Genomic DNA, 19,078 nt, shown 5'->3' on the forward strand with positions numbered 1-19,078 from the left:
AGCCGATTATCTAGGTCCCCAGCAGTCGGGTTTCAGGCCCGGTTACAGCACGGAAACCGCTTTGGTCACGTTGATGGATGATCTCTGGCGGGCCCGGGACAGGGGTTTATCCTCTGTCCTGGTGCTCCTTGACCTCTCAGCGGCTTTCGATACCATCGACCATGGTATCCTTCTGCACCGGCTGGAGGGGTTGGGGGTGGGAGGCACTGTTCTTCAGTGGTTCTCCTCCTACCTCTCTGGCCGGTCGCAGTCTGTGTTAGTGGGGGGTCAGAGGTCGACTCCTAGGTTTCTCCCTTGTGGGGTGCCTCAGGGGTCGGTCCTCTCCCCCCTGCTATTCAACATCTACATGAAACCACTGGGCGAGATCATCCAAGGACATGGGGTGAGATATCATCAATATGTGGATGATACCCAGCTTTACATCTCCACCCCATGTCCAGTCAACGAAGAGGCGGAAGTGATGTGCCGGTGCCTGGAGGCTGTTGGGGCCTGGATGGGTGTCAACAGACTCAAGCTCAACCCGGATAAGACGGAGTGGCTGTGGGTTTTGCCTCCCAAGGACAATCCCATCTGTCCATCACCCTGGCGGGGGGAATTATTGACCCCCGAAGAGAGGGTCCTCCTCGATCCACAGCTCACATTAGAAAAACATCTCTCAGCTGTGGCGAGGGGGGCGTTTGCCCAGGTTCGCCTGGTGCACCAGTTGCGGCCCTATCTGGACTGGGACTCATTACTCACAGTCACTCATGCCCTCATCACCTCGAGGTTCGACTACTGTAATGCTCTCTACATGGGGCTACCTTTGAAAAGTGTTCGGAAACTTCAGATCGTGCAGAATGCATCTGCGAGAGCAGTCATGGGCTTACCTAGGTATGCCCATGTTTCACCATCACTCCGCAGTCTGCATTGGCTGCCGATCAGTTTCCGGTCACAATTCAAAGTGTTGGTTATGACCTTTAAAGCCCTTCATGGCATTGGACCAGAATATCTCCGAGACCGCCTCCTGCCGCACGAATCCCAGCGACCGATTAGGTCCCACAGAGTGGGCCTTCTCCGGGTCCCGTCAACTAAACAATGTCGGTTGGCGGGCCCCAGGAGAAGAGCCTTCTCTGTGGCAGCCCCGGCCCTCTGGAACCAACTCCCCCCGGAGATTAGAACTGCCCCTACTCTTCCTGCCTTCCGTAAACTCCTTAAAACCCACCTTTGCCGTCAGGCATGGGGGAACTGAAACATCTCCCCCTGGGCATGTTTAATTTATATATGGTATGCTTGTGTCTGTTAGTATATGGTATGCTTGTGTCTGTTAGTATATGGGGTCTTTTTTAAATCTTTAAATATTTTAAATTTGTCAGATTATTTATGATTTGTTCCATGTGTTGTGAGTCGCCCCGAGTCTTTGGAGAGGGGCGGCATACAAATCTAAGTAATTAATAAATAAATAAATAAATAAATAAATAAAATTGCCTGAAGGCCACAATGTAAAATGTAAGAATGAGGAAAACACTGTTATGTATAGTATGACAAAATGTATACAGATTATTATGGTGGTTTGAAATATAGGAGAAATAACTTTGGGTTCTTGATAATCCTTAAACTACAATTATTGTATATGAATAATTGGAGAATAATTATATCAATTCAGCAATTTCATTGTTGCATGTTTGTCTGAAACATGCTTATTATAAAATAAATACATAGTTAATGCAAAACTATGATTTTAATTGTAGACAAATAGCTTTCTTAGAGCTATATTAAAGCTTTTATTTTATTTATTTATTTATTTATTCATTCATTCATTCATTCATTCATTTATTTATTGGATTTGTATGTCGCCCCTCTCCGCAGAATCGGGGCGGCTAACAACAGCAATAAAACAGCATATAATAATAATCCAATACTAAAACAGTTAAAAACCCTTATTATAAAACCAAACATACGTACAGACATACCATGCATAAAATTGTAGAGGCCTAGGGGGAAAGAGTGTCTCAAGTTCCCCCATGCCTGGCGGCAGAGGTGGGTTTTAAGTAGCTTATGAAAGGCAAGGAGGGTGGGGAAAATTCTAATCTCTGGGGGGAGTTGGTTCCAGAGGGCCGGGGACACCACGGAGAAGGCTCTTCCCCTGGGTCCCGCCAAGCAACATTGTTTAGTTGACGGGACCTGGAGAAGACCCACTCTGTGGGACCTAACTAGTCTCTGGGATTCGTGCAGCAGAAGGCGGTCCCTGAGATAATCTGGTCCGGTGCCATGAAGGGTTTATTACAGTTTATCTTTTGCAAACAAACAGAGTTCAAACGTATATCCCTGAGATGGTCAATTCACATTGACATTGATTTTCTTTTGTGGCCTTTTAACCAATTTTAAGGCTTATTTCCAGGGATGCTCAGAGGCTATGCAATGTCTATACTTTGCCCATTTTTATTGTGTGCTCATCCTTTTATTGAAAACAGTCTGTATTTTAAAGCAGTTTGAAATGAGTAAGTGTTAATTCTTCTCTTCTGTTTCCTTAGGACAGCTTTATAAATTAATTACTGTGATAGTCAAGTATTGGCAAATAACAGAAATATATTTTCTTCATGCACATCAAACAGGAAATTGCTGCATAAACTATCATTCACATATGATGTATAGATTTCTTTCCTCCCAACATTGTTGGAATGAATTCCTACAGTAATCAACTCTTACTGAAGTGGTTGCATAGTTATATTGTGCTTACTATGTCACCCTTTCCAGTTGCTTGAAATATCAGCTCTAAAAGAATTGTAACATCGATGTGGAAATATTTGATGCAAGTGGGCTGATTTGTGCAATAAGCCAAGTACAAATTTCATATCCTGCTATATAAAACACAGTTATGGAAAAGATGTTTATAAATTAGCCCATAGAAAAAGCAATAGAACGCTTAATCATTTATCCCAATATGTCAAAATCTTTGATATACAATTTCAGCTTCATCTTTCTCATTTAGTATGTCAGTGGAGTTTCAAATAAAATATCTAAAAAAAAATTAATAAAGTTAGGATTCTTCATTTTTTTGTGCTCCCTTTCCACTATACTGTAATTTCTTTTCTCCATGGAGCTCAATTCAGTGAAAGAATGCCATTTCTGTTTAACTTTCAGGTAGAGAAAATGCAGTAACCATAGTTCAGATCTCAGTGTTTGTGTTGAGAATGTTTCCCTACCCTTGATGGCTTTGAAATCAACAAATTGTATTTGTATATTAAATATATATTAACATTTATTTAATCATAAGACTAATTTTATAGCCATATATTTTCCTCTTCTCTTGCATTATATTTGTATAATTACCATATAAGATATATATTCTTCCCAATAGAAGAGAATATACATAGCTCAGCGTTCAAGTTTGGAGGTTTAGTGCTCTAAGCCGGTTGCTTGCAACTACTTCATTTATCCAGTTAGGTAGTAATATCAGTACTAGTGGATGTGGGGTTTCCTCCCTGTTGCTTGCTATGCCAATATTTCCTCCTTGGTAATTCTCTAATTAGGGTATTATTTTTATAATTTTTTATTTAGTGTTTATCCCTATTTATCTGGATGTTTGTTGTTGGAGAGGATATGTTCCGATTTTTTTCCCTTCTTAGCTTTATATTGTCTTTTTTGAATGGTGTGTAAATATGGTTTATTTCTTTGTCAATTAGTAGTTGATTCGTCTGAATTAGAACTTTCCAAGAATTTCCTAATATTTTTATATTTAGCTTGTTCTGTGATATTCAGAGTTTTCCATTGAAACTATGGTTGAGTTTGTCTATGTCTTGTGAAATTAAGGAGTTTTCATTAAGTCTTCTGATTTCTGGTTGGTTTTTATGGATATTCTTTGCTAATCTTCTGCCTGTCTGCCCTATATAATGACTGTACTTATTCTGTGTACTGTATACTGTAACATACAGCAAAACATGCTACCGTACAAAATCGAGAGCCAAATCCCACATTAGTACTGATAATGTTACCTAGTCAAGTAGTAAAACAGCTGAAAGCAAACAACCAAGCACAAGAAAGCATTTAAGACTACATAAATTAATTCTGCCAGTGGAATTGTTTCATATCAGAATGTATTATCTGTGTTAACAAATTTTATGTTTTGAGAACAGTTATGTAGTGTTCAGTTGCTCATTGAAGGTATCCTACGAAGACAGAAAATATAGCAATATGTACATATTGTGATTGAGGAATTTGAATTACATTAATTAAAAACTATTAAGTTATATGTTTAAATATTTTACAATATGAACATTTTTAATAAATTAATCCAGAGAAAGTAAAGATTTAATTTTGATCTCCAGATTAGGCAATAATCATTTTTGTTGTAATTCTCTTTCAGACTCAGGTTACTTTTCAACAGAATTATAGAAACACATTACTTTGATGAATCAAATTGATTTTTTTAAATGGCTTTCTTTACTAAGTAATAAATATGATCAGAGAATCAATGATATCCCAGCTGAATAGACCAAGATTTTTAAATATCTTGGAATTGATTTTGAATCTACAGCTGTTTAGGATTAACAAATGGCTTGAAAAGCTGTTATTGTATGGCCAAAATCTTTCAATGCTATAATTAATTTTCCTAGTTCTAATACTAGTTAGAAATATCAGCCAAGTTTAATTTTACAGAGTGGATCATTTGTTCATTTAGTCCTCGACGACAAGTTTATCTCTTCTTAAGAAAAATACATGACCTTGAAATGATCTTACTACGGCCCTTTAGTCCAGTCCCAATGGTAGCCAGAGTCCCTGACTCAGATCTATAAAAGGACAGAAGTTCTGCAAAGTTTCAAATAATTTTAATGGGAGATTTTACAATAGACCACTTCTATCTCTGTCCTATAAAAGGCAGGGTGGACATTTACATTGCAAGATTCATTGTTTTACCTTGAATGAACCAGGATGATGAAGGAAAATTCAGTGAGATCCCATGTTCAAAGCACCTCTGTCCACATTCACATGAGGCCATCAAGACGTTCCATCTGTCTTGCCATGCTACACTACTTCTTATACTTGGCACTTTGAATTAATATTTTCTCTTGTAACTAAAGGATTGAGTGGACCTAAAATGGAAGTTGTGCAATTTTTACAAATGGCTCAATCCATTGAAATATTAAAAATGATAAATTTTGCTGATTTTCTTAGTAGAATTCTTAAATAGAAAATACTTCTAATATATTCTTCAGGGATACAAAAGTTTGAGAGATTCTATAAATTTGTCTTATGTGGAAGGTTTGACAACATTTAATATTTCTCATTATCTTTTATCCCTTTTGTATGGTAATTGTTCATTATGTTTTATTGGTTGATAACTTTTGTATTACTTTCATTTTGGTCTATGATCATAAATAAGATGAGTGAAAGGATTTTAGATTTTATAAACATCACCTAGTAAATTCAGTAGGAATATATATTGCTTGCCTCTCACCTTGTTGTTGTCAGCTATAAAAGATAAGTACAGTGGAACCTCTACTTAAGAACTTAATTCGCTCCATGACCAGGCTCTTAAGTAGAAACATTCTTAAGTAGAAGCAATTTTTCCCATAGGAATCAACGTAAAAGCAAATAATGCATGCAAACCCATTAGGAAAGAAATAAAAGCTCGGAATTTGGGTGGAAGGAGGAGGAAGAAGAAAGGAGGAGGACAGTCACTGCTGAAGGAAGAAGGTGAGGTGAGGGAAATAAAAAAAATCCAAAACTTTAAGGATTAAAAAAAAAAAGAGGGACTCTGAGGCAGTGCCCAGAGAAAGGAAAATGCTCCGTTCACTTTGGGCTGCCCAGAGCAAAGGGAGCATTTCTTTTCTCTGGGCGCTGGCAGAGGTTTATTCCCCCTCCAAGTGGCCAGAGAAAGGAAAATGCTTTGGTCGCTCTAGACTGCCAAAGCCTCCTTAAGCGCCACCGAAAGGCTCCTCTGGCAGCCCAGAAAAGCCCGAGATGGCTAGGATTAAAGGGGAAATGGCAGGAAACTGGCCGGGCCTTTGTGCTGCTCTCAAATTTCCTGGGAAATCTTTCTGGGCTCAGGTTCTTAAGTACAAAATGGTTCTTAAGTAGAGGCAAAAAAATCTTGAAAACCTGGTTCTTATCTAGAAAAGTTCTTAAGTAGAGGCGTTCTTAAGTAGAGGTACCACTGTATATTGTTGAATGCCATTAAATTTATTCCTTACCACCACCATTATGTGGGTGGGCCATACCAATTCATCGTCTGACCATTCAATTTAATAAATGTAATCAGGAATGCAGTGCAAGCAAAAACAGAAATCATCTCACTTTTTTCCAACAAATAGTAATGAGGATATAGTGCTCTGGCATTACAGACACTTGTAAGATATTATAAACATAAGTGAGCCATGCTAAAGATTGCTTAGTAAAATATAATTACTTAACGCTGAAGATTTCTGGTTTGCCTTATTTGTTGGCTTCAGTGATACTGTGATTCACATTTTTGGCAAAGTGACCTTACCATTGAGGTCCCCAAGTTAATGGTTTTCTTGTGTTGTAGAAAATCAGTCTCCCAACTTTTAGGCTGATTGGCAGGTCTCAAAAAAATCTAAACAAAGCCAGATCTGATTAATACTTGTACAATGTTCCCTCGATTTTCACGGGGGATGCGTTCCGAGACCGCCCGCGAAAGTTGAATTTCCGCGAAGTAGAGATGCGGAAGTAAATACACTATTTTTGGCTATGAACAGTATCCCAAGTCTTCCCTTAACACTTTAAACCCCTAAATTACAATTTCCCATTCCCCTAGCAACCATTTAGATTATTACTCACCATGTTTATTTATTAAAGTTTATTTTAAAAAAATGTTTTTTAAAGGCAGACGAAAGTTTGGCAATGACATGTAACGTCATTGGGCGGGAAAAACCATGGTATAGCGGGGGAAACCGCGAAGTATTTTTTAATTAATATTTTTGCAAAACCGTGGTATAGACGTTCCGCAAAGTTCGAACCCGCGAAAATCGAGGGAACACTGTATAGAAGATTATCAGGAAGTCCCAGAGTTGAGAGTAAAAAAAATAAGCCAAAAGATAATGGCAACCAACCTCCATTTGTATTATTCTGAGGGGGAAGAGGGGGAAACCTGCCTTGATTTCCCTTACATAGAAATCAAGCAATATTAAGGAGTACTTAAATAATATTGTATTTGAACCTATTTTTTAACTTAGTTGTCAGATGATCATTGGTAAGTTACGAGACTAGGATGTTAGTATTTTCAAGGAAATGTTTAATCTGTTTGTCTGCACCCTCCTTCTTCTTTATCCCTAATCCCATTAGAAAGATGAAGATGTAGTTTCTTTTGCAATGCTAATCTGACACGTTCTGTTTTATTTCAGATACCTGCAGTGACTTGAACTCTGAATTGCAGAGAGTGCTGACAGGACTGGAGAATGTTGTCTGTGGGAGGAAGAAGAGCAGCTGTAGTTTGTCTGTAGCAGATGTTGACAGGCATATTGAACAGCTCACTACTGCCAGTGAACACTGTGACTTAGCCATTAAGGTGTGGTAATATTAATGTTAATCGTAACTGTTTATAAACACTCTGCAGTCTGCATTGGTTGCCGATCAGTTTCCGGTCACAATTCAAAGTGTTGGTTATGACCTTTAAAGCCCTTCATGGCATTGGACCAGAATATCTCCGAGACCGCCTCCTGCCGCACGAATCCCAGCGACCGATTAGGTCCCACAGAGTGGGCCTTCTCCGGGTCCCGTCAACTAAACAATGTCGGTTGGCGGGGCCCAGGGGAAGAGCCTTCTCTGTGGTGGCCCCGACCCTCTGGAACCAACTCCCCCCAGAGATTAGAATTGCCCCCACCCTCCTTGCCTTTCATAAGCTCATCAAAACCCACCTCTGCCATCAGGCATGTGGGAATTAAGATAATCTTTCCCCCTAGGCTTCTACAATTTATGCATGGTATGTTTGTATGTATGATTGGTTTTATAACAAAGGTTTTTAGCTGTTGTAGTATTGGATTTTTACATTCTGTTTTTTGCCACTGTTGTTAGCCGCCCTGAGTCCACGGAGAGGGGTGGCATACAAATCCAATCAATCAATGAATAAATAAATAAATCAACCAACCAACCAACCAACCAACCAACCAACCAACCAACCAACCAACCAACCAACCAATAATGTAATTGGTCCAGATATATCATTTATTAGATAAAAACATTTTTTATTTGTTTGGTTAATAAATTTCTGTGTCCAGATAGCTTATTTAAAAACCCACCAGATAAAACCTATAACCCTTCCCATCCTACACACACACACGATATACCACCTCATGGCAGCAACCACACAATCCAGTCAGTCACTTGTTGGGCTTCATCTCCATTTATGGTCCCTGTCCGCTGACAAAGCCATGATTTTAGGGCCTTTTTAAAAAGCAATATGATGAGGAGACTTGTTTATAATTATTCACTGAATTGGTCTGGGATAGTGCAACCTTATCCATGACCAGTGAGAGTAATTCTACAAAAGCCAAAGAGGCCTAACCCATAATCACTTCATCACAGGATTTTGTTTTAGTTTGTTGCTCCTCATCCAGACCTCAACACCCTTCAGGCACCAAGAGAGGGTGGTTGTAGCATTGGTTAACTCACCAGGATCAGAGATGTACGTCCAAATATCATCAAAATATCTATATCTTATCCCAAGGAGAGATAGATGGCCTCCCCCAGATGTTAAACAGGAACAGAAAAAGTACAGACGCCTCAAATCAAGGGTTCAGGCCTCTTTCCCCCAATCAATATCAACTGAGAATGGTCCCAGAACAGAAGTGGATCAGCATAATGCAGTGTCCTCCCACTCCAACCCAGAGCCATTCCAGATGGATACCATGGTCAGTGCTATAAAGTCAAGTCTAGAGATCATCAGAAAGAGCAATGTGCTATTTCTGTTGCATATAGTGGTACCTCGTGATACGAACCCCTCGTGATGGACATGGGGTGAGGTATCATCAATATGCAGATGATACCCAGCTTTACATCTCCACCCCATGCCCAGTCAACGAAGCGGTGGAAGTGATGTGCCAGTGCCTGGAGGCTGTTGGGGCCTGGATGGGTGTCAACAGACTCAAGCTCAACCCGGATAAGACGGAGTGGCTGTGGGTTTTGCCTCCCAAGGACAATCCCATCTGTCCGTCCATTACCCTGGGGGGGGAATTATTGACCCCCTCAGAGAGGGTCCACAACTTGGGCGTCCTCCTCGATCCACAGCTCACATTAGAAAAACATCTTTCAGCTGTGGCGAGGGGGGCGTTTGCCCAGGTTCGCCTGGTGCACCAGTTGCGGCCCTATCTGGACCGGGACTCATTGCTCACAGTCACTCATGCCCTCATCACCTCGAGGTTCGACTACTGTAATGCTCTCTACATGGGGCTACCTTTGAAAAGTGTTCGGAAACTTCAGATCGTGCAGAATGCAGCTGCGAGAGCAGTCATGGGCTTACCTAGGTATGCCCATGTTTCACCATCACTCCGCAGTCTGCATTGGCTGCCGATCAGTTTCCAGTCACAATTCAAAGTGTTGGTTATGACCTTTAAAGCCCTTCATGGCATTGGACCAGAATATCTCCGAGACCGCCTTCTGCCGCACGAATCCCAGCGACCGATTAGGTCCCACAGAGTGGGCCTTCTCCGGGTCCCGTCAACTAAACAATGTCGGTTGGCGGGCCCCAGGGGAAGAGCCTTCTCTGTGGCGGCACCGGCCCTCTGGAACCAACTCCCCCCGGAGATTAGAACTGCCCCTACTCTTCCTGCCTTCCGTAAACTCCTTAAAACCCACCTTTGTCGTCAGGCATGGGGGAACTGAAACATCTTCCCCTGGGCATGTTTAATTTATATATGGTATGCTTGTGTCTATGTCTGTTAGTATATGGGGTCTTTTTAAATCTTTAAAATTTAAAATTTAGATTATTTATGATTTGTTTCCACGTGTTGTGAGCCGCCCCGAGTCTTCAGAGAGGGGCGGCATACAAATCTAAGTAATAAATAAATAAATAAAATAAATAAATAAATGTTTTGCCTCTTCTTACGAACTTTTTTCGGCTTATGAACCTACCGCAGATCGCAAAATGGCGCTCCACTGGGCGCCGCCGCCCAGCTGTCACCTTCTGAAACAGCCGGGGGGGTTCTCGGCGTTCTCCCAAACGCCGAACCCGGAAGTTCGGGTTCGGGTCCCAGAGGCCGCCGAGAAGCACCTGGCTGTTTCAGAAGGTTACAGCCAGGCGGCAGCACCCAGCGGAGCGCCGTTTTTGCAATCAACGGCGGTGTTTTCGGCCGATCTGGAGGCTGGAAAGGAGGTGGGGAATCCCAATAGGGAATTCCATGGGTGGAGCTTTGACGTCACGAAGACATCCTTCCTGGAGGCTGAAACTTCCGGAACCAATTAAGTTCGTTAGATGAGGTATTACTGTATTTTGGCCTGATATGCATCCTATATATCGTTTTATATATTTTTTGAAATTTGTACACTTTCTAAACTACAGTATTTTAAGAGATAGAATTCTAATGATACATTTAAAAGATACTTAAAGGGAAGTAACATGTTGGTCAAACTATTTGAAAAATATTTAGAAAAATTTTCAAAATAGTAAGAGAATAGAGAAGAGAAGCGAGAAGGGAAGAGAATTCTTTATTGACCAAGTATAATTGGACACACAAGGAATTTGTCTTTGGTGTATGAGCCTACCATTAAAATAACATGTCTTCCTTCAAACAGTCAATTAGTTATTAGTTAATCAATACTCCTGCCACTTTTATACATATATTCAGAATTGAATTATCATAGTTGAACTGTAGCATAGTGTACACTTTTAATAAGAAATAATATATTTCAACTACAGTACATACATTTTAACTGGAATAAGTGGTATTAAAATTGCACAAATTGTGGCTGAATTTATACATCTTGATTCATACTAATTTTTAAATGCTAATCACATGCATGCTTGAGTTTCATTAGTGACCAAACGTGTTGATTACTATGTACCATTTTTTTATATGCAAGTAACTTTACAGGTAGTCCTCAACTTATGACCACAATTGGGACCAGAACTTCCATCACTAAGTATTGTAGTAATTAAGTGGGAGGATTTCATTTTGGTCATATATTCACCTTTTCTCAAAGAAAAGTACTAAATCTTCCTTCTGCCATTTCATGTGAGTGGGGCTTGTGAATAGCCATGGCATAACATAAGCATGATCTTAGTCATAGAAATCACTTTTGCTATGACTATAGCAAATGCAATACATGTACTCCTCAACTTATAACAGTTCACTTAGTGATCATTACAATGGAATTGAAAAGAAGTGACTTATGACCATTTTTTTCAGTAACCTTTGCAGCCTCCCCATAATCATGTGATCAAAATTCAGATACTTGGCAGTTGATTCATATTTATGACTGTTGCTATGTCCCAAGGTCATATGATCACCTATTGCAACCTTCTGACAATAAAGTCAGTGGGGCAGCCCAATTCACTTAACAATTGGATTACTAATAAATTGACTGCAACTGAGGCAAGAAAGGTCATAAAATAGGACAAAATTCTCTTAACAAATGTCTAATTTAACAGAAAGCTTGAGCTCAATTGTGGTAATAAGTTGAGGACTAGCAGTGTTATCCATATCCTTGGGCAGTTTTGGAATTCTCTATCTTGGAAAACTTTGGCCACAGATTTATGTCTCATGCTCAGTTATTCCTATGTCCCGTCTTTCTTTTCTTATTAATTCTTGAGCCCACAAAAAAGGTAGGTAGGTATGCCCATGTTTCACCATCATTCTGCAGTCTGCATTGGCTGCCGATCAATTTATGGTCACAATTCAAAGTGTTGGTTATGACCTTTAAAGCCCTTCATGGCATTGGACCAGAATATCTCCGAGACCGCCTTCTGCCGCACGAATCCCAGCGACCGATTAGGTCCCACAGAGTGGGCCTTCTCCGGGTCCCGTCAACTAAACAATGTCGGTTGGCGGGCCCCAGGGGAAGAGCCTTCTCTGTGGCGGCCCCGGCTCTCTGGAACCAACTCCCCCCGGAGATTAGAACTGCCCCTACTCTCCCTGCCTTCCGTAAAGTTCTTAAAACCCACCTTTGTCGTCAGGCATGGGGGAACTGAAACACCTCCCCCGGCCACGTACAATTTATGTATGGTATGTTTGTGTGTGTGCTTGTTAATATAGTGGGGTTCTTTTTAAAACTATTTTAAATACTTAAATTTATTTAATCTATTTGGATTTGTACGATTGTTTATATTTTTGTTGTGAGCTGCCCCGAGTTCGCGGAGAGGGGCGGCATACAAATCTAAATAATAAATAAATAAATAAATAAATAAATAAAAAACTAAAGCAGCAAAACATTTTCTGCTACAATTGCTAATCCCTGTTTTGGTTTGTTACCAACTGAGACTTCCTCACCTGACAAAATGTAGAGATGGACTAGGATTTGATATCAGGCAAAATGCATTATGATAAAACTGTTTTGAACTATACATATGCTGCCAACCTCTGTCCCAAAGTGTGTAAATATACTTTAAAAACCAGAAAATTTTCTAGAGATTTCGTCTTTTCAATTCTACACGAATTCTTTCCTTTGTTCCTACACATTGAGAAGAAAGATAAAAAGGCAAGAAGTGAGTGGTTTTTGCTAAACCCATGGCTAGGATATTTATTGGATTAGGAATAATAACCGTGCCTTTATTGCTTCATAGCCAGCTGTAGCTTTGAAGTCAGAGTAAAGGAGAAAAATACATGCATAGCTACACATGATACATATGACAACTAAATATAAAAGGAGAAGACAGATCACAAGTTCTGTCTGTCTTTACAGAGAACCAAGGAATATGCTCCCTGCACCTCTCATACTAATGGTTTTCACGCTCCAGTTCAATTGGGAAGGGGAGAAAAGATGTACATGGCACTGCTTATTGCTTTATTACTCAACTGCTCCAGGCATTATCTGCTCAGAGACAGCAGTTTTAGTGCTCTTCAGAACTTCAAAGTTTTTGCAGTAACAACTCTTTTCAAAAGAAGCCAGCTGTCAATTGATTGGTGACACAATACTAAAGTGGAAGAGCCATTTCTTTTAAAACTTGGCTTTTGCAAAGAAAACCAGGTCTCCAACATTTCCCGTGCTGCTGTTCCCAGACATTGATAAGCTGTCTGGCTGCATGCATGCAGCTTCCTAAGAGAGCTGAGATGAGCAGCTCAGTCTTGGTTTTATTCCTGGAAAGAGAGGAAAAGAGTGGTAAACGAAGGAGAGTACCCTGAATTCCAGATTGCTAGTCCAAATTCCTTTGGATCATCTTATTTCATAGCAGATAAAGTAGTCAGTAAAACACATCAAATTTATTCAAATTGAAACAGCCATAAGTCACTGCTATTTGAACGGTTGTACAAAAGACTTTTTAGACTGGGTCTATTCCAGATAAGGAACCTGTACTGTTTGCATTAGCAAATGGTAGTTCATTCAGTTAACAGTAACTTTTTTTCTTAATTAGTTAATGAAAGCAGCAGTAAGTCCACTTAATATATCGACTGATTAAGTGGAATGCACTTTGCTACCCATTTTAGAATTTAATTATAATGTTTCATGTACTTTATTGCCTACTGAGCAAATATACTCTACAAATGTCAATGGTTTAGCATTGCTTACATTAGCATAACAAGATGTGAATGAAACAGACCCTTTTATCTTTAAAAAGTACAATTTCCTCTTAACTGAGTCTCAAATATAGCTGTATGTATTTGGTTTGGAGGCAAGCGCAGCCCAGGAAAGTTACATAAATGATATAGAATGTAGTTGAGAATATCACAGTTACAAATTTTAAGCAATTTTGAGTTATGTTTTCTTTTCAAGTAAATCACTGTTATTTCAAAGAAGTGAATACATGACAATATAAAATCCATAGCACTTATAATAACAGCCTGTGAATTCTAGCTGCTGTTATGAATCTAATACTACTGTAAATAAGTTGTAACAAGTATTGTAATACAAACATAGTTGTAAGTAATCTGTGTCAACAACTCTCATAGAAATACTCATAATTTCTTTAGCTCCTAATAATAATAATAATAATAATAATAATAATAATAATAATAATAATTTATTAGATTTGTATGCCGCCCCTCTCCGAGGACTCGGAGCTGCTCACAACAATAAAACATCATATACAAATCCAATATTTAAAAAACCCCTATTAAAAACAGTCATACAGCCCAAACACACCATCCATAAAATCAAAGGCAGCTAAGGATATATCAATTCCTCCATGCCTGGCGACATAGTTGAGTTTGCAAAAGTTTGCAAAAGGCAAGAAGGGTGGGGGCAGTCCTAATCTCTGGGGGGAGCTGATTCCAGAGGGCCGGGGCTGCCACAGAGAAGGTTCTTCCCCTAGGTCCCGCCAGACGGCATTGTTTCGTCAACGGGACCCGGAGAAGGCCAACTCTGTGGGACCTAATCAGTTGCTGGGATTTGTGCGGCAGCAGGCGGTTCCGGAGGTATTCTGGTCCAATGCCATATAGGGCTTTATAGGTCATAACCAACACTTTGAATTGTGACCGGAAACTGATCGGCAGCCAGTGCAGGCTGCGGAGTGATGACGAAACATGGGCATATCTGGAAAAAGAAATACCTAGAGATTTGCATAGTATCCTTTATCTTACTTTAAAGTTATTTTTAGTTTTTCAACAGTAGCTGGGCTTTTACTGTTCAGATTTAGCTTAGTTAAACAGATACATTTGAGAGAAATGCTTCAACATATTCTTCCAAAAAAACCAGGAAAATGTCCCTTATGTTTAGCTGTCTTTGGGCGGTGTGTGTGTATATATATCTGCATATATTTTGGATTCTCTTATTTCTTTCCTTTGCCAGCCCTAAAATAATTTTTGTCCATTTCTGAGTTAATTAATTAATTTAATAAACATCCACAAAATTGTTTGGGAGGAAAAGAGAGAATTTTGGTCTCTGTGTTGGGAGCAAATAACACTCTGTTTGCACAATATTTATTGATAGCTTCTGGTTGGCTCCATTTTTGCTGGTCTTTTGAAAGGGTTGAAAATTAAACTCTTTTGGGTACCCTAAACCAGGGGTGTCAAATTCAAGGGCTGGATCTGGCTGCGGGATGCTTAGATCTGTCCTGTAAGGCCACCCTAGAAACAGCAAAGGACCAGCCCACTGTGCCTCTGCCAACGGAGGGCCCAGGCTCCTTTTTCAGTTGTGACAACCTCCTGCCATCCTCTGCCAGTGAAAATGGAGCTTTCACACACAAACACACCCTGAGCTCCATTTTCACTGGCAGAGGGTGGCAGGAGGCTGTTGCAGCTGCAAATGAGCTCTGGAGCCAGTTTTTACTGGAAGAGCGCTCAGGCTACCACTGACACCTCCAACATGAGTGGCATCAACCTGGCCACTCCCATCTCATCCTCCAAGGTCAAGCGCAACCTTCATGCAGCCCTCAGTGATATCAAGTTTGACACCCTTGCCCTGAACTGCAATTTAATGTCAATTTCTTTATTCCTTTACTTTACATTGTGGCATTACTGAGTTTTGTGATTGTTGTTGTTTGACTTGGTATGTTTTATATTGTATATTTTTTCTGTGTAAGATGACATGCTTGTGAAATCAAGAAGTTTAATTCTGGTTTAGAAAAAATATATTTTTTGTTTTACTTTGGGTTTTTTATTCTGGCTGTATCAATATACAGTGATACCTCGTCTTACAAACGCCTCGTCATACAAACTTTTCGAGATACAAACCCGGGGTTCAAGATTTTTTTGCCTCTTTTTACAAACTATTTTCACCTTACAAACCCACCGCCGCCGCTGGGATGGCCCACCTCCGGACTTCCGTTGCCAGCGAAGCACCCGTTTTTGTGCTGCTGGAATTCCCCTGAGGCTCCCCTCCATGGGAAACCCCACCTCCGGACTTCCGTTGCCAGTGAAGCGCTCATTTTTGCGATGCTGGGATTCCCCTGCAGCATCGCAAAAACACAGAAGTCAGGAGATGGGGTTTCCCATGGAGGGGAGGCTCAGGGGAATCCCAGCAGTGTAAAAATGGGCACTTCGGCTGGCAAAAGGGGTGAATTTTGGCGTTGCACGCATTAATCGCTTTTCCATTGATTCCTATGGGAAACACTGTTTCGTCTTACAAACTTTTCACCTTAAGAGCCTCGTCCCGGAACCAATTAAGTTTGTAAGACAAGGTATCACTGTATAGCCAGTATAACACATATTATTATTATTATTATTATTATTATTATTATTATTATTATTATTATTTAGATTTGTATGCCGCCCCTCTCCATAGACTCGGGGCGGCATATACTAGGTGTGTGTTTGTGTATACTGTGTGTGTGTGTGTGTGTGTGTGTGTGTAGAGAGAGAGAGAGACCTAAAAGGCATTGTAGTAAAAAAACTAATTTTCATAAAAGGTTAGGAAAAATTCAATGATATGTTATATTCTAATTCAAATGGAGCCAAATAAATTGGGGCAAGGATGTGGAATAGCAAGTTTGTTTTTAGTATATTTTTTCCCATTATGCTTGAACTTATCTATTGACAAAGGACTAAAATGGTAGTATAAATTATCAAAAATGATAGTTTTTAAACAAAAATTAGCTACTAAACAGCAATGAATTCATATGAATGTGTATATTCAGTGATTCCTCGTGATATACTCCTCTAAAAGTTTAATTTACTATGTTTTTCAGACAGTTGAGGAGATTGAAGGTGTGCTTGGCCGAGATTTGTACCCAAATTTGGCAGAAGAAAGGTCCCGATGGGAGAAGGAACTGGCAGGTTTGAGGGAAGAGAATGAAAGCTTAACGGCTATGCTATGCAGCAAAGAGGAAGAATTGAACAGAACTAAGGCCACCATGAATGCTATCCGCGAAGAACGAGACAGATTACGAAGAAGGGTGAGGTTTCTTGATTGACATCTAATTTTGTGAGAAAAATGAATTTGCTACAATAACAATCTGTTTCATCGCTCTCGCTCTCACACTTTACCTTCTCAGTCATCAGTTGGAGGAGGTTAATAATTTGTCTGATCCTTCTTTTTCCTAGTGATGCTAGAATTGCCAGTAAAAGATAATTACATAAAGTAATCCCGATCGGTCCAAATGGAGAATTCTTAGCACTTCCATATTGATTATTACCTCAGTTCTAAGAAATATAAAGGAAGGTACTTTCTATCTTCCTTCCCCAAATCCAAAAATACAGAATTTAGCAAATTCTTGTGAGTCTCCTAGAAACACAATTAATGTGTAGTCTAGTGCCTGGGAAATCCTTAATCAGAAATTCTATTTTTAAATAAGTGAAGCCAAAACACTCTACATAAAGAAGACAACAGGAAGGCAACAATAACACATACAAACAATTGAGAGTATCAAAGTAAATGATATATATTATATTTTGGGGGGAGGGGGGAAATAGCTTTCCAAACATGTTCAAAGTTAATTGTAGAGAGGATGGCTTGAAATAGAACATCTGATTTGCCTTAGGGCCTTCTAGTTTAATATAAAAGATAAGAAAACACTAGCATCTTTTAGGAGACTAGCGCTTTCTCCAATTAAACAAACAATTCTGCCTTTAAGGATCTAATCAACAATTTTTTTAAAAAAATATCTTCCAGCTGAAGTTATAGTCCTAGCAGTCTGATACAGCTGACTAGTGTTGTACAGTTACGCGATTGTATCTAATGGATTATATGGAAGAGACTTATAAGAATGCAGAAGATTAATTCTGTCTTCCTAGTGTTAAGGAAGGGCTGAATCAGGTTTTATTGATATTTTGAAAAGTGTACTTAAGTCATATGTGGGGCAGGGACTTTTTGGAAGCAGGATGTTTAATATGTGTGGTGAATATTGAATGTATTGAATATTTTTATACAAATACATATACTGTGTTTCCATGAAAATAAGACAAGGTGCTATTTTCTTTTGACCCCCGAAATTGGCCTTATTATCGGGGGGGCAGGGCATGGGGCGAGGTGGGGTGTGAAACATGCATCTTACCAGAGTTTGACAGCTCTGCCACGTGTCTTGGCCAGTCTGTGCAGGGAAACATCTTGCACAATAAAGAAAAACTTCTCGTGAGTGTGAGCAAGTAACAACTTAACACCGTATGCCTGCACAGACAGGCATACGGAGCACAGACCAGCTGAGAGACGCGAAAGAGCTGCCAAGACTCCAGTAAGATGCGTATCTTGTGGGATGCAGTTTGGGGGTGGCAGGTGGGCCGGGGAATGGGGCAGGCTGAGCCACAAGATGTAAACCCCAACTGGAAACCACTGGAAGTAGAGAAGAGGATGGTCAGGGCAGCTGCCTGCTGCCGTGTCTTCTGGCAGCCGGGCAGGGAGACAGCGATGGGAGCCACAGTCCTACATGGAGCTGGAACCATAGAGCAGGAAACACACTCCTAGAGTGGCCGCTCCCAGAAGACTCAGCATCAGACAGCTGGCCCAACTGGTCTCTTATTGCCCAATCAAGTTGAGGTGCTGTGGTCGGCTAGAGGGGAGTTGTCCTCTGGGTGGGCACTGTGAAAAGAGGTGTCAAGCAGCTGTTCTCTTGCGAGTGGGGTGGGAGTTTGTAGGCAATTGGGATGGATAGATGGATGGGAAACTGGGGAAAGATAGAACAGAGAGGCAGGTCCAGATCAGATCAGTTGATCCGCGGGTCCTGATTAAGAGGCATAGCTGCCATTATCTGACCGGGGGAAGGGAAGGGCTGCCTCCTGTGCTGGTCATACCCATTCCTTCACTAGGTTTTATTTTTGGGAGAGGGAATATATTTACGCCCACCCCAAAAATCAGACTTGGCCTTATTTTTAGGATATGTCGTATTTTCAGGGGAACACGGTAGCTATATATTTACTTCTCACTGAAACTTCATTTTTCACATAAATTGGATATGGGAATTAACATCGGCATACTTTTATAATTTTCCTTCTCACCTGAGGACCTTGCAATAAAATAGTAATTTCTGAATGCATTTCTTTTTCTTTCCTTATTCTCTCATTGTTATTTTTATGCTGTTCTGCTATACAAATAATCTCACTATCAAAACTTCTACTCAGCA

General features: G+C 40.1%; 1 protein-coding gene across 2 annotated transcripts in view; it reads left to right on the top strand.

Moving 5' to 3' along the window:
- Positions 1 to 19,078, top strand: part of MCC (MCC regulator of WNT signaling pathway) — a 227,216-nt gene that overhangs the window by 168,354 nt on the left and 39,784 nt on the right. For both annotated transcript variants that reach the window (XM_070742893.1, XM_070742894.1), the window contains 2 exons: positions 7,341 to 7,504; positions 16,712 to 16,918. In XM_070742893.1, the coding sequence (XP_070598994.1) occupies positions 7,341 to 7,504; positions 16,712 to 16,918 (371 nt within the window). The remainder of the gene's footprint in view (positions 1 to 7,340; positions 7,505 to 16,711; positions 16,919 to 19,078) is intronic.

The sequence above is a fragment of the Erythrolamprus reginae genome, chromosome 2 (genome assembly GCF_031021105.1).
Source record: "Erythrolamprus reginae isolate rEryReg1 chromosome 2, rEryReg1.hap1, whole genome shotgun sequence".
In the NCBI taxonomy this organism is placed as follows: domain Eukaryota; kingdom Metazoa; phylum Chordata; class Lepidosauria; order Squamata; family Dipsadidae; genus Erythrolamprus; species Erythrolamprus reginae.